Source organism: Polistes dominula, unplaced genomic scaffold, assembly GCF_049000335.1.
Source record: "Polistes dominula isolate Pdom_NZ unplaced genomic scaffold, Pdom_raw_medaka contig_84, whole genome shotgun sequence".
NCBI classification, from domain to species: domain Eukaryota; kingdom Metazoa; phylum Arthropoda; class Insecta; order Hymenoptera; family Vespidae; genus Polistes; species Polistes dominula.
This window is the reverse complement of record NW_028300944.1, coordinates 2237085-2253674: the sequence shown is the minus strand read 5'-3', so window position 1 is coordinate 2253674 and position 16590 is coordinate 2237085. Positions and strand designations below refer to the sequence as shown.

Here is a 16590-nt window from a genome sequence, read left to right as displayed (position 1 = left end):
ACAATCAACGTGTTGATCTTGAATTGAAAATTAAAAAAAAAAAAGAAAAAAAAAACAAAGAAGTATAAATGAAAATGATAGTAGAAAAGGGGGTTTTAAAAAATTTAGTAAAACTGATTTACCTGGTGCATAGGGTCGTAACCCATGGAACCGTCATTGTAAGGTTGCGAGCCATAATCACTTCCATTTATTCCCATACCGTATCCCGCCATATCCTGAGGTCCACCAGGTGGTGCAGGTGACATCATTGGCGTTGGTGTACCCTGGCTGGCACCACCCATACTGTACGGCGACGCTCCTGCAAAAGCTGCTGTAGAAACAATCGCGGTGCATACAAAATTCGAGGGTGCTACTATAAGTTCTTTAAATATCAAACATAGCCTTTTTTTTTTTGCATTTTCTTTTTATTTATTGTGTGCTTTATTTTCATTTATTTCTTTCTATATTTTTAACAATAATAATAATAAAAAAATAATAAAAAATAATAAATAAAATAAATAATCCTCGATCGTTTAAAAAACAAAAATATAAAAAAAGAAACTGGCGCCGTTTTAAATAACCGAATAAATATCCCATTGATTTATTTTATGCTCGATATATACGTGAAAGCTTTTAATTGATTTCAACTGGTTTTAACTGTGTTTCTTCTATATTTTTTATTTCTGTTGTTATTTATTTTATTTTATTTTATTTTACGTCAACGCCGTCGGTTAAATTCCGCGTACATGTTTTCAGTGTATGTACGTAATGCAATATCTCACATACAGACAATGCTTTAGTTATACATTTATAAATTTTTTTAATTTTTTATTCGAATGAAAAAACCTGATAGCGAGATTGCATTAAAATAAAAAAATTGTAGAGAAAAAAGGGAGAAGTTTGTACGTAAGTGCATATACAGGGAGAGTTCACGTAACACTGGACACACATTTATTTAAAAAAAAAAAAAAAAAAAAAAAAAAACTAATGTGAACGATTCAAAAACGGATGAAAGGGGTGCGGGGTCATACGATCCAGTTTATCAGTGAAACTTAAAGCAACATCAGGTGCGGTGAATTTCTGTTTTCTGTAGGAAAACACTGCATCGTCTAAGATTCAGGTAAATGTTACAGCTACATTTCTGTGTTTAAGTCTTTATGGTATTTGTCCATTTATAAAGGGTTCCATTATTATTCGTTATATATGAATGTTTCTGTTATTTTTCAAAACATATTAGGTATAGATCACGTAATGGTGGTATTATCCTTTTCCCTAGTACTGGACAAAAATAGTCCCTTAACGCTGGACAGTGAAAACTGCATTGAAAATATCAAGAGAAAAGCACGAGCAACAAACCAAAGGAGTAAAAACTGAGGGAAAAAGTGGAGATAGAGATAAGACAAAACAGCTACTGACTGAGATATCAGAAATTGAAAGAACTACTTGCGTAGTGTGTTTAGCAGACTACGACGAAGACTGAATAAAGTGTTCCAACTGCCATGGGTGGGCTCATGAAGCATGTGCAGACATTCCTAAATGTTTAGACGTCTACATAAGTAGATCGTGATCAATGCTGGATGATTTAAAAATTTTCGGTGCTAGTTGTTCGAAGTGAAATCTGTCCGGTACTATGTGACACTTCCAGCGATTGTATATTTTAACACCAAAGTTTAATTCTTATTTTTAAATATATTTATACAGAAGTTGTATTTTTGTTAATGTTATGTTGACTTCATTAATTAATAAATAAAGTTACATTTTTCGAAATAGTTTTTATTTTATTCCCGAAATACCTTTTGTGTTTCCCCCTATATATTTGTACGCGTGTGTGTGTACGTGTATACCGGGACATGCAATTAATTCTTATCCGTTACGAATCCGATCAAAAGGGGCGAGGCCTTTGAGATATTTGTGGCTGACGGGACACGAACTCCCCTCCCCTACCTTTCCCTTCCTTTCCTTTTCCGCCTCCACCCATCTACACAACACTTAAAGGTCATAGTTTCACTACTAGAATTTAGTTCCTTTAATTACGAGACTACTGTTTGAAAAAGGTAGAAGAAGTAAAGTAAAGTAAAGTAAAGTTGAGAAGAAGAACGTGAGCTGTAAAATAAAAAAAAACAAACACTGTAAAAATGGAAATCTTCCCATTGTTCCTCGTGTCGTATTCTTTTTCTCTCATTCTCTCTATCTAATTTTCTTTCTTCGTATAATTAGTAATTTAAAAAATATCTCAGAACGGTGTGTGTGTATGTCTGTAAAAATAAAGAAACGCGTTTGCAGTTAGCTAAGGGTATGGATACCGACGTAATAAAAATTACACTAGGACCCTCGTGAATGCGAAGAATTTCTCAGAAAAGTCCAACACCTTGAAAAATTTTCCTCACCAATTATTCTATAAAAGTATGAGAGAAGTATACACATACTTACTTACATACATACATATATATCTACTCGCGAGAACGGGACAAAGACAACGTGTGTGTTGGAGTTTTGTGTAAAAGAATTTACTCCCAGTGAGGAAAAATGAAGAACAACCGAGAGGAAAAGAAAAAATAAACTAACGACGAGACTTCATACGCGTGAATGTGTGTATGTGTGTGTGTGTATGTGTGTGTGTCTTTGCAGGTAACACTCTCTCTGGCTTAGAAAATTTATGTCGAAGTGTTAATACCTTCACGTAGTAACTTACCTGGCATTGCTTTAATGATTTACGGTAATTAGTAACCATCACGGTTAAACGAGTTCTTCCGCGTTCTAATTTCGTTCGTAGGACGAAAATAACGAACAAGTTATGAAAGAACACGAGTCGTTTAAAAAAGCAACGTGAGAATTTAAGTAACAACGTAAGCTATGTGTGTCCAATATTTTATTCTTTTTTTTTTTCTTCTTTTAAAAACAAAAAAAATTATTCTTACGTACATCTTTTCCCTATTTTTTCTTTTTCTTTTTTTTTCTTTTTTTTCTTTTTTGCTTGATTTAATTAATATTATAATCAAATGTCAAATGATAATTTAAACAAGAAGCACCCAATACGCGTATAATGTTTTTTTCTGTGTTATATAAAGTCATGTAAAAGTGTTGCAAAATTATCAACAATAGTAGCTATTTTTTTTGATAAAATTATAAAAAAATGAAAGGAACTCTTTAAGGAACACCCGTTGCTCATTCGCGAAGGACGGAACTTACCAGCTGCCTTTTTGGCTGCGTACAAGTTCGCCTCCTCCTGCGCTTTACCTATGTTTTTCTTGTAGCGTATCCTCTTGTTGCCGAACCAATTGGAAACCTAAATAAACAAATTATATACAGTTTTTCTATTAATTTCTATAAACAATGTATTATGTCATTTTGTAATATTGTAGATTGTATCCTTCGAAAAGTAACCATTTTATTATTCACGATGATGTGTTTATCGTCAATGGTCTAATAACTTTTCATTTATCCTGTACAATGAAACAAATTTTAATATATATTAATATAACGAAATGAATATATATTTCTGACTTTACCTGACTCACGGTGATTCCACATTTCCGTGCGAGTTCCTCTTTGGCCTCCTCGCTCGGATATGGATTACTCAGGTGCGAATAGAAATACTCGTTTAAGATTTCAGAAGCCTGTTTACTAAAGTTCCGTCTTTTACGCCTGCGAACAAGTCACAACGAAAAAAAAACACACTTTTTCCACCATCAGTTTCTTTTTTATAATTCGATAAAATATATCAGTTGTTTTTTTTCTTCTATTGACAATTAATTTGATTACAAATAAAAAAAATTGATAAAACGATGAACGTACCTTGCATCGAGGAAACGACTCCTTAAAATCATAACTGCTTCGCAAGTAGATTGTTTCAATTGCATTTGAATACTTGAAAATTTCTTGTGAATAATCTGAACCATTCTCTCGATTTCCTTTGGCGTTATTGGCCTGGTACGACTCTGTTCCCTCAACAAATTCATCACGTGAGTCGTAAACTCGTTGCATGCCTAAAACAATTCAATTATTTCACATTTATTTTATTTATTATACGTATTAATATACAATTTATATAATATATACAATTATTTTTCTTTTTATATTTTGCATTCGTCTTTGAAATATTAAACAGTTAACTGTGATTGACGTGTATACTCGTCATGGATAAGTGGCACAATTTTGTGTATTGACGTGTATACTCGTCATGGATAAATGGCACAATTTTTTGTATTGACGAGTATACTCGTCATGGATAAGTGACACGATTTTGTATATTGACGAGTATACTCGTCATGCGTATAAAATAGTGACCCATTGGCTATTTAACCTCTTAGGCACTACGCGCAACTATAGTGGCTTTCGTGGATATCTTTTAAAATATATCATACCTAATTGTATTATTAATTATTAACCCTTTTAGCTACGGGCGACTTCTCCGCCATGGTAGTTCCGCTGAACGTGCCGCCGCGCCAAAAATGTGCCCGGTGCTTAGTAAAATCGACAGCGTCCACGTTTATGCATAGCGACTATAGCCGCCCGTAGTATCTGAGTGGCATTTTATGTAGAACGACTTCAGTCGCTCGTAGTACGTCAATGACATTTTATGGAGAGCGACTATAGTCGCCCGTAGTGGCAAAAGGGTTAAAGTAAATTGTTAAAGTTAAAGTATATGCAATATATTTTAAAGAAAAATTATAATATTTAATCATTAAATACTTTATTTTAATGTACTCGCGTAGAGAACGGCATTGTCTCTTGAACCTTGCCGTACAGAGAAACAGCTTTGCGCAAAGTTCAACAGTACCTAAGATGTTAAATTGTAATTTTTGAGAAAAGCAAAACATATTCTCAAATTTCAAGATGTTCAGAATATTTTGAGGCCATACCGAAATAAAACAAACAAAAAACTACTAATAATTTGATATGAACTCTTGCGTCCTCGTATACACCGGCTGAAACAGCTTAACAGTTCGCATAACGAATTGATTTATGTGTGATGATAACGTTTTTTAGATGTTAGCCTAAAAAAGGCAAAGGTAATAGTCAGAAAGTTGATTTATAATAGGATCCCGTCAAGTATGAGAGAAATGCATGACACCGACCAGGCGCTGAGCCTATTGATAGCTACAGGTCCGAAGTTACCTGGCTATCGAGTGGTGTAAATACCAATTGTTTGATATTAGAATCATGTGCTGACATTAGAGTAATGCCCCAATACCGTGCTGCCTAAAGAACAGTTATTTTATTGGGGTGGGAAAGGCTAGGATGCTTTCTGGTAAGAGGACTGTGATCAACCCTACAGCAGCTACTCCAGAGCTTCCTTAATGTAAAGACAGGTAGAAAACATTTCGTCAGTAAGGAAGGAAATACATTTGAAGACATTTTTGCGACGTATCCAATTCAAAGAGAAAAATCGACACAAACTCGGCCTAATGTAGCCTTGAGTAATGTAGCCTTGAGTAATGTAGCCTTAGATCTAATGTAAGCCTATTAGGCGGGAATCATGTTTCGGATTATATACCAGGAACTTCGAAAATAAACAACCCTACGGGAAGGTGTTCACATTGCTATAAACGTAAGATCAGGAAGGAATCGCGTTACTGGTGTTCCATTTGCAAAGCCCCATTGTGTATTGTACCCTGTTTCGCTGAACACCTTTTCGCAGCAGGAATTTTAATTCTTGCTTTTATATGTCAATTTTATAAAACAAACCCATCAATTTGATCCAATATTTTAACAGCGCAAATTACTCTGTGATTGACGAGTATACTCGTCATGACTCGACATGGTGCCACAGTTAACTGGTTACGAATATCGTTAACCCTTTCGCTACGGGCGTGTTTTTTGCTGTTCTACTTTAACTGTACGGGCTACTAATACATGCAACATCGAAATTGCACCTTATTTTTGAGTAATTTTATTGCTGATATTAACACATTGTACGCCGGCCCCGCGAAAACGCGGGTTTCTGAGACTGTCGCTTGAGCGCCGGCCCCGCGAAACCGCGGGTTTCTGAGTTTGTCGCTTGAGTAGCTGCCCCACGATGGCGCTTAGGCTTTAAATATCTCTTAGGTCGCCGGCGTACAATGTGTTAATGATTTTAAATTAAAAGAAACAAAACACTAAAATTACACGTTCAGATATCTCATAATGAGATATTTGGTCTGCTATAACTGCAAATATTCGTCGTATGTAAAATAAGCAGCATTTAATGGAGGACTACTATAGTAGTAGTCCTTAGTACCTCAGTGGCATCTTATTACGGGCCATTATAGTGGCTCGTAATAACGAAAGGATTAGAAAAGAAAAAAAGAAACAAAGCAGTGGATGTAAGTAAGTTCAACGTAAGACCCAAAACCTTATCTCGAAGAGATCAAGGATTTCGTTGAGGTATCACGAAGAAAACAGAAGATGAAAAGAGTCTGACAAAAAAATAAAAAAAATAAAAGACACACGCGTAAAATGAATTATTCCTCGTGGTTGCTACCCCGGTTTAAGAGAAGAAGAAAAAAAAAAAGGACTTTGCTCGTAGCGTATCAGTATTCGGGACGTGTCTCATTCTGACTTTCGAGGGTGGAGTTATACAGTAAAGGAGAGAAAATAACACACGGAGAAAGAATGAAAGAGAGAGAGAGAGAGAGATAGATAGAAAGGCTTTTCCTAGGAGGTAAGAAAGAAAAGATGGTCGGAAAAGACAAGAACAGTGAGAAGAAGAAGAAAGGTATGCTGAGGATGCAGAGAGAAAGAGAGGAGAGGATTGGCCAAGGAGAGTTAAAGGACGAACCACCACCATCACCACCACCAGTACTAGCAGCAACAACGTGGCCTCGCAATTTCGAAATGGATTCCACTATCGTCGACGTTCCCCTGATACACCCCCAACCAACCCCCCCCCCCCGTCATCATCCTTCTCTTTCCTACTTTTTCCCTTATCCTGGCCCTCTAGTTCGTTCGTACTCTCCTTTCTCTGGTTCTCTTCTCACGTGCCAACGCAAACGAAACTGGTCTTGGATTCGAGGGAAACTGGATTGGATGGAGTAGACGAAAGATCAGGGAAATAGAGCTCAAGACACTGAAGCTCCTTTGATCAAACTATTTTCTTTTTCTTTCATTTTACTCTTATCGTTAAATCATATTTCTATTTTTTAGAGATAAGTGCGTTATCGGTAACTTTAATCATATTTATGATTTATTTTTTAACATTACCTAAATGGAAATATGTATTTCATTTTTTCTGTTCATATCTTCTTTGAGATGTTTGAAATATTTTGCATAATTTTGTGTTGATCGTAATTTCAAAAATATCTCGTCATCTTTATATAATTCACACAAAGAGTTATACATTCATTTTAATATTAAACAAGTCTCATGACTAACATAATCATAGACATTCTAACAAAAAGGAAATGAAACCGTTATGCAAGTCGTATTTACGGTAAAGGATAATTTTATAAATTATAGAATGACATTACATTGATAAGAATTACAGAAATAAACGAACCAAAGAATAATAATAACAATTATAATAATAAGAAGAAGAAGAAGAAATAAAAGGAATAAAAAAAACTCCGATAATCTGAATCAAGAAACGTTTTATAAGTATAATAAGTACCGTTCCGATACGATTAAAAGAAAATAAATGCAAGAGATAATAAACGCGCTCGTTAAGTAATTAATGCCGTGTATATAATGGGAATTTTATATAAAAAAAAAAAAGAGGAAAAAGAAAGAAAAATAAATGGCTTGAAGAATAAAATAGAAATAAAATAAAATGAAAATGAAAATAAAAATAAATTATATCGCGTTGCTCGTCCTATGGAATTGGTGGTTGGAATCAGAACACAGTGAAAATCGGATAAAATAAAGCCGAGCATGCGGTGGGAACGATGTTGGCTGCTATAGTGATCACGCGATCTCATAAAACTCGGCGTGCTTCTATTCTTGTACTTGTCACGCCATTTTGCATAGCCTGCCAGACATTCACCCTAATGCAGTGACTCGGCCGAATTTGAATAGTAAATTCGGCTTAACCCACGGCCCATCCTCTCTCTTTCCCTCTTTTCCTATCTCTTTCTCTCGGGCGCAATCGCATAATGGAAATTTAACGATCGATAGGCGAAATGAGATACAAGACGTGGACCAGAACTCCCTCCTAGTGTACAGGCAAAACAAAAAATTCATTACCATACAAAATGCTATTCTCTTGTTTTTCAAATTCCCGCATATATAATATAATTTAACTTTCTTTTTAACTGCTTTAACCATAAAATCAAATGGGAACAAAAAAATACCTAACGTTAATTATATTCTTTTACATGAAACACATAAAATAAGAATCATAATCTAAAACATTGCAATACTAATTAATTTATTTACTTCTTGCTTTGACAAATTTTGTTAATATTTCTCAAATAAAGCAAATCTATACAAATTCATTTTTCATGAAAAATAAAGAAATGTAAACTTTATTTCAAATCACTTGCAGTTACTTGCAATTAACCCTTTGAATGCTAAGGACACATGAGCCGATAATTTTGAAATTCGAGTACTTCCATTTATGTTCGAATCGAATTTTGGATTTTTAAAGGTGTCAAATTTAACATTACAATAAGCATATATAATTAAAATTATTTAAAAAATAATACATGAGCTGTTTATTTTGAAAGTGGCCTAACTCCATATATGTTCAAATCTAGATATTGAAGGGTTTGCAATTCAATGCAATTAAAAATATATTGGGTCTACAAGTAAGTTTCCAGCGTTTTTTAATACATGGTGTTACGAGTAGATTCCGGGCAGAAATGTCACATCTCATGTGTCATTTTCGAAGCTTGTGTATCTGTTAACAACATTGAATCATCATATTTGCGCATTTCTATCGGCTTCGTATATTTTATGAAGCAAAAACATGGCAAGTTATGTGTCAAATAAGCGTCATTTGCAGGGAGCGCTGCTTCTATTCTTTAATATGAAGAAAAGTGCAGCTGAGGCCTATCGTTTGCTTCTGGAAACTTACGGGGCAGAATGTATTGGTAAATCGACGTGTTATGAGTGGTTCGGAAAGCCGAAAAATTTTGAAGACGAGGAATTGGAGGCTTTGCTGGATGAGGATCCGAGTCAAATTCAAGAAGAGCTTGCTGCATCATTGGGCGTCACGCAACAAGCCATTTCCCTACGCTTGAAAGCTTTGGGATTCATCCAAAAAGTTGAAAATTGAGTACCGTACGAGTTGAAGCCGAGAGATGTCGAACGGCGATTTTGCATGTTAGAAATGTTGCTGCAGCGGCATAAAAAAAAGTCGCTTCTGCATCGTATTATCACTGGTGACGAAAAGTGGATCTATTATGATAATCCTAAACACAAAAAAACATATGCAAAGCCTAGCGATCCGGTCAAATCGACGCCGTAGCGAAATGTTTACATGAATAAGGTCATGCTCTGCATATGGTGGGATCAGAAGGGTGTCATATACTACTAACTGCTTCCGAATGGTCAAACCATCAAAGGACCATTGTATCGAACCTAACTAATTCGTTTGAAGCGGTCATTGGCGGAAAAACGGCCAGAATATCAGACCAGACACGAGTTCGTAATTTTTCACCACGACAATGCTCGGCCACATGTTGCTGCTTCAGTCAAAAACTATTTAGATAATAGTGGATGGGAAATTCTGCCTCACCCCGCCTTATAGTCCAAATTTGGCGCCATCCGACTACCACTTGTTTCGGTCGATGCAGAACGCTCTTACCGGAATACGCTTCACTTCAGTAGAGAGAATCAAAAATTGGCTCAATACGTTCTTGGACTCAAAAGACGAGAACTTTTTTTGGTCCGGAATTCACAAATTGCCAGAAAAATGGGAAAAAATTGTAACTTCCGATGGACAATGTTTTGAATGAAAAATATGTAACCATTTTTTCAGAATAAATTCTCACATTTTCTGAAAAAACGCTGAAAACTTACTTGTAGACCTAATAGTAAAATATTAATATAATATTTAATTTATATTATTAAAATGTGATTAGTAAAATCAATCAACAAAACATCCATACCAGTAACAAATTATTCCATATCTACTAAACATTTCAGCTGATAGTATTAAAATGAATTAAAAATAATAAAAATACTTGAAAAATCTTTAACAAAAACATAAATGATAATTAAATAAATTACACAATTAATTACAAAAATAAATAAAAGATAAACCCTTTATACAATTAGACACGAACGATCGTAAATTTGGAAACGTTCACTCGTCGAAAAAGTAAATGTAAATCAAAGTAAGAACATAAAGACACTCGTCAGTCTTGTCACGACCTTTCTAAGGTGGTTTGTAAGATCTCAGGTAAGTAGTCCGGAAGAGAAATCTCTCCCCAATCTCTCCCTCTTAACTAACATCGTATCACTGGTAAACCCAACGGGCTCTCGCGTGTCATTATCGATGGGGTGCAGTTTACCTATGACCACCCACAACCACCCTTGTCCTCTTCTCTTCTCTTCTCCTCTTCACCCCTACAATGCATCGTCTCGTGCACGCTAGCAAACTAACTAGTTACCCTAACATATACGTTTTAGTTGTAGATGATACCAATACACTCATACATATACATATACAATGACGCGTGTGAGAAACACATCGAGACCACCGTTGACACGCGCTTTGAAATATGGCAGTTGAAACAGGTTTGGATAATGAAAATACGTACGCTAGGTGTACAACAACACGAGCCATCGTTTAAACCGTTAAATTATTTTTTTTGATCGTTTAAACATAGTATCAATACTATATATATGTGTGCTATTTATTCTGAAAGTGGCCTAATTCCATTTATGTTCTAATGTGATGAATTCGAGGGTTAAATTGTCCTGTAATGTAACTAGAGAGTATTAAAATATTAATATAATGTTAATTAATAAAAGGAAACGTGTATTGTTGTTTAAAAACACCAAGTATATGATCGGAGTACCGTCCTCCTCGAAATTCACCTTCAGACTGAAGCAAAGTCCTCTATGAAATTTCTTTTATTAAAATATTGTTTATTAGACTTTCCGAACGTTGCACATGTGTTCCACGATAATAATTCACCTAATTAATAGATTTTAAGACTATAACGTTCTGAGTTTATTATTTTGTTCATTTTTATTACCAATTGTTCGAACTATTATAGGTCAACGATAAATTTTGTAATTGTAATTTTGATGCATTACGTATTATTATGAAAAAATTCCAACGAGAATAATTTTATTCTATGTTCCATTTTATTGTTCTTTTTATCGAGGAAAAATTTGTCGGAAGTTCGACGATGTTCTTTGAGGAAGAGGATAAAAAAGAAAAGAAGAAAAAAAAATAGAAAAATATAAAGAAGGAAAAAGAGTCACGCAAGGTCACTGATCTCGCGTGACACGTATGCATCGTACGTTTATTAGCACGCGAATAGTCAAAGGAGAAACTGGAATGAGGTAGATGTTTTATACGTACGTTTCTTATCAGATTGGTTTACTTGCATAATAGTAAAATGTTAAAAAAGTTCAGTTGAACAAAAATTACCTTTTTAGAAGGGTTCTTAACATATTACATTATTCTTCTAGGCTTTTTTTTTATTTTTTCCTATTAATTCCGTAATATAAGCAACGTGGTGATCTACAAATATTCTCTTTTCTACATAATTATTTAAATAAATTATTATTCCTACCAACTATATAAAAAATGATACTTACAATAAATTAATTAAAAAAAAAAAAATCCTCTTTAAATTCATTCAAAATTGTCTTTCATTTTTATCGTATTTAATTCCTTTCTAAAACGTTGAGTGCCACGTCAGTCATAAATGACTGACACCAAACTTCTTATTCAGGCCGTGTCAGGCACTTGTGTCTGACACTCAACTTTCGCAAAACGGAAAGTTGAGCGTGTGACCTGACGAAGATTTTCGTAAGAATTCACGTGATGCTCAACGTGTTAATAATGAAACCAAGGAAAGTAAAAGAAACTGGTAAGCGCATATATGCGCCCATAACACTCGAAGAATTAAAAAATGTTAAATTATTATTCTCATTTTTTAAGATCAACGATCAGAAGTGTGAAAATGGTAAAGGGAAAACAAACCTGTTCGTATTTCTCGAGTTCCTGATGATAGATTTGCCTGATCTGAGCAAGTTTCGCTCGGTAATCCGAATGTTCGATCGCGTTATCAGGTTGTCCAGGTGGTCCAGCAGCAGCAGCTGCCGATGCCGATGCAGCAGCCCCCGCACCACCCCCTTTTTCTGGTCCTGCCACACCCTCGGCAATCAACATATTATCCAGCCTCATTAATTGTGGATCTGGTGGTTCCTCTTCTTGCGTATTTCTCAACGATAGTACTGCAACAACAAAACATATTTATTTAGACAAAAGAAATGAACCAAGAATCAATTTACTCAGCTCATGGTTGCTGTCTACGATATACAGGACAATCATCATACCGGTAGTCGCGATATCGAAACGGGCGAATGAAGAAAACCCCATAGCGTAGAAGTACACCGACTGTACAACACAACCGGACGTCATTAACGTCGTAAAATCGCGCCGATTAAGATGGGCAGGACACGTGGCGCGCATGGGGCTGGATCGAACGGCGCATAAAATACTGATCGGTATAACGAACGGGAAAAGACCACTGGGTAAACCGAGACGTAGATGGGAGGACAATATTATTTCGGGATCTTAAAGAAATGGGCTACGAAGACCGCGAATGGAGGGGTCCGCGCTCAGGGACAAGAACACTGGCCGGGATTTGGTATTTGCGGCAATGAACTTTCGAATTCCTAATGTCAATTAACCCCTTGCACTATTTTCACGAGTCTGACTCGTGATGAAAATTTTAGGTCAGACTTAAATATCACAAGTCAGGCTCGTTATTAAATTTCATGTCAAACGTGAATATCACGAGTCTGACTCGTAATCGATTGTTTCGGATCAAACATGAATATCACGAGTCATACTCGTGCTCTTAATCTCGGCAAAGTATGAATGTTGAGTGAGATCTTATCTCTTTTCTTTTCTTCCTTATATGTATGGGTATTTTATATCTTGTTTCCCAATACAGTTTACGTACTACTTAGAATACATTCTTGTAGTCCAACATTTGAAAACTAAAGTGTCTCCTCGCTTCGTTTTATTTCGCAGCAATTCAGGTGCATGGTTCAGACACGACTTGTTCTAAATTTCAGTGTACTGCAAGAGGTTAATAATAATAATAATAGTATGATATAAATAAAAAAAAAAGTAAGAAGTAATACTATTAATCAATTCGGTAGTAGGTGGTGTACATAAGAAAATCGTCGATGTTAAGAATCGAGAGCAGCACGTTCGTTGATCATAAAAGAATCAATTTGACTTTGATATTCTATCCTACTCGTTTCAATGTCTCTTTCTTCTCTGTCTTTCTTTTATACACCCTTCCCTCCCTCTTCCTCTTCTTCTTCTTCTTCTTCTCAGTTAAGGAGCTGTGCACGCAGTGGTTTAGAACGGGTGCTTTACTAAGGCGTAACAGTGCTTTTATTGTACTTTTACGAGGTATGATAGAGCTGGACGAGCTATAAAACGACAGAGAATGAAAGAGAAAGAAGAAAAGAGATGGCAAACAAGAGAAGGGAGAAATAGTTACTTTACTCTTTTTCTCTTACTATGCTGAAGAACCCAGTTCCCCGTTCCCTCTCCCTTCCTCTTTTACGTTTCTACCAGTATTTTGACAGTTCTTTGAGAAAGACGCGAATTCGACGCTTTTTATTCTCCTTGGTTAGACACACGTACTCACGTACTTCACATAGATACACGAAGCACACACTTGGTTAGAAAAATAAGGACGGAATACTCGAGAATCCTAGGAAGCACCATAAAGACTCCGACGAAAAAGGGGTTTTATACGTAAAGGGGTTGGTACGATAATGATGAAGCCATTTGAAGAATTTTTGTTCTACGATGGTAGTAGTGGTTGTAACGCGACAATGCGAAGAATATTTTTACTCATAGGTCGACACTAAATTTACTATAAAAACGAAACGCTTATAAAGGGGTTCCCTTTTTTTAAATTTTCCATGACCAGAAAGGGGTTTTTCTCTCAACCCTCTACTAACCTCAAACCATCCCCTGACATCGACATCGTAAAAATCAATCGAGCACTTTCCTTCCATGTGGAAAAACCAATCGATTTTTTTTACACATACACGGTATACTCCGTGTATGTTTGTGTGTGTGTGTGTATTAAACTTTTGGTTCAAATTTACATTTTCAATCATACATTTAGAGGAGTTTCATCCGTGTACATAAAAATCAACGAACCTACACAGTTACAGGGACCACTTTTCAACTTTCCTAACTTAAGTTATTTTATTTTCTTTGATAATTTGATGAAAAAAAATTCAACCCAATCTCGGAAACGTAATTCTATTTAAATCCTGATTTAAATTCGTTAAAAACTTATCACCTCCTTCTCATTTCCTTTCTCCACCCATCCCCAATTTCTCATTCTCTCTCTTTGTCTCTTATCCGAGGAGTTTCAAGTTAGCTTGGATAAAAAAAAAAAAAAAAAAAAAAGAATCAAAAGTCTCCGGAGAGATCGAAAAGTGAGGGTAAAAGTTCAAAGTTGAAATCCGGGAAACCGTGAAACGAATGCACGAGGCTAATGCATTTATACGAAGTGTAACAATTAGAACGCGTGATTCTGGAAGTAAAATGGGATGAAAGAAAAAAAGGAGGGTGAAACATACCCTTTAGGGGATTTACACTCTAGGGAATTTCATGATCGAAAATCATTCGATTAACACCTTTACTGTCCCATGCATTTCACGTCATTTATCAAGGATATTAAAATTTTTTTTGTACAGCAGATAAAAGTAAGTTGCATAGTTACATTTAACTTGTTGACTGTAATTGACGAGTATACTCGTCATGAAGAAAAATGGCACGATTTTGTGCATTGACAAGTATACTCGTCATGGGGAAGTTGCACTGTTTTTTTTTTTTTTGTATTGACGAGTATATTCGTCATGAGAAAAATGGCACAATTTTGTCTATTGACGAGTATACTTGTCATGGGAAAAAATGGCACAATTTTGTCTATTGACGAGTATACTCGTCATGGGAAAATAGCACAATTTTGTGTATAGACGAGTATATATATATAATTTCCGAATGGCACCACAGTTGAGCCACCGGCACTTACTCAATAATTTTTGCATGGCACCAACGTGGAGCAATAGTGTTAATATTATTTTTCTTTTCAAAACTCATAACTAAGAAAAATCTTTGGACGTTTCTACGAACGAGTTAAGAATAAATGCAAGATGGGTATAAGGAAAAGAAAATAAAAAAAAAAAAAATAAAAAAACTCGGTTCACCATTAAAACTTTCATATCCGTTTTTCGTGTTCCACGTTTCGTACGATGCACAACGGGTAGAAAAGTTTTCAGAAGAGTTAAAGGATAATTAAAAATAAAAGTAGTTCAGTTTCGCGATACAGTTTGTTGAAGAAAACGAAAAGATCTTAAGTGAAGAAATGTTTTGTTTATGATTGAGGAATAAAATATAAAAAAAAAAAAGAAGACTATAATTTTTGTTCAACACGATAATAAACTATAAGTAATTTTCTATATATTCCAATAAAATCATTGAGAGATAATAAAATCGTAAAAAAAGGCAAGTGAAATTCATTGGAACATCTTACTAACGTAAAATATTTTGAGAAAGATCATTAGATCGAAACGGGGATCATAAAAATAACAATTTAAAGAAGACCATCAGCAACATCGAGTAAGAAAACGTATGCGAATCGATTTTAATGCATCCCATCTCGAGAATCAAAAAGAAACATAAAGAAACCAACCGATCACAAGATGGTTCAATGAAACGAAATGAACAATAAAAAAAGATAAAAAAAAAAAAAGATTATAAGAATTTATTTAAAAGTGTCCACACACGAAAGAAAATGAAACGTCTTAAGAAAATGATTTCCATGAAATTCCGTAAAAGAAAATATGCGAGCCCGTTCACGTCTTAGAAACGACACGAGGAAGAAACTCGACTGATGGAGGAGGGGTGGGGGTGGCTTACGGGCAATAATCTGGCCATTAGGGGGTGTAAGGGGCGGCCCTTTCGTGCCACGTCGAGGGGGTGGCAAACCTCCTACGGGGGTCCTTACAAGCGCGTAAACTCAGTTTTACTAGCAGTTAACATTTTACGACTCAGACGGTCTGCCTGATGTCTCTCCTTTCCTCTCTCTCTCATTCTTTCCCTTTTGTCCTCCTTTTCCGCATATTTACTCTCTCTCTCTCTCTCTCTCTCTCTCTCTCTCTCCTTGTTCGATGTACAAGAGGTACAAGCATGCAAATTAAACGTTTTGAAGGTTCGTTCTTAACCAAGGTAGTATTTAATATACCACCACCCCATTAAATACCAACCTGATATTTAGGTGCAACTAATTCATAAATGTATACGTGTTCATTATTTATTAACCCCTTTGCACTCGAGCGGCGCCGAATTAGCGCCCGGCAGATTTAAGTGACAACTCGAATGGCGCTGATACGGCGCCCGATTGATTTCAAGTCTTTTGTTACTCTATCTGGTTATTTACGATTTGTGATAAGATATTTCTTTTA

General features: G+C 35.4%; 1 protein-coding gene across 5 annotated transcripts in view; it reads right to left on the bottom strand.

Annotated features, from left to right (window-relative positions):
- The window catches only part of exd (PBX homeobox extradenticle), a 70270-nt gene that overhangs the window by 25185 nt on the left and 28495 nt on the right, over positions 1-16590 (bottom strand). For 4 of the 5 annotated variants that reach the window (XM_089171721.1, XM_089171716.1, XM_089171720.1 and 1 more), the window contains exons 3-7: positions 12062-12315; positions 3775-3965; positions 3489-3624; positions 3169-3265; positions 123-310 (exon numbers count right to left, since the gene is read on the bottom strand). In XM_089171721.1, coding sequence (XP_089027847.1) covers positions 123-310; positions 3169-3265; positions 3489-3624; positions 3775-3965; positions 12062-12315 — 866 coding nt within the window. The remainder of the gene's footprint in view (positions 1-122; positions 311-3168; positions 3266-3488; positions 3625-3774; positions 3966-12061; positions 12316-16590) is intronic. The other variant, XM_089171717.1, reaches the window with a different exon arrangement.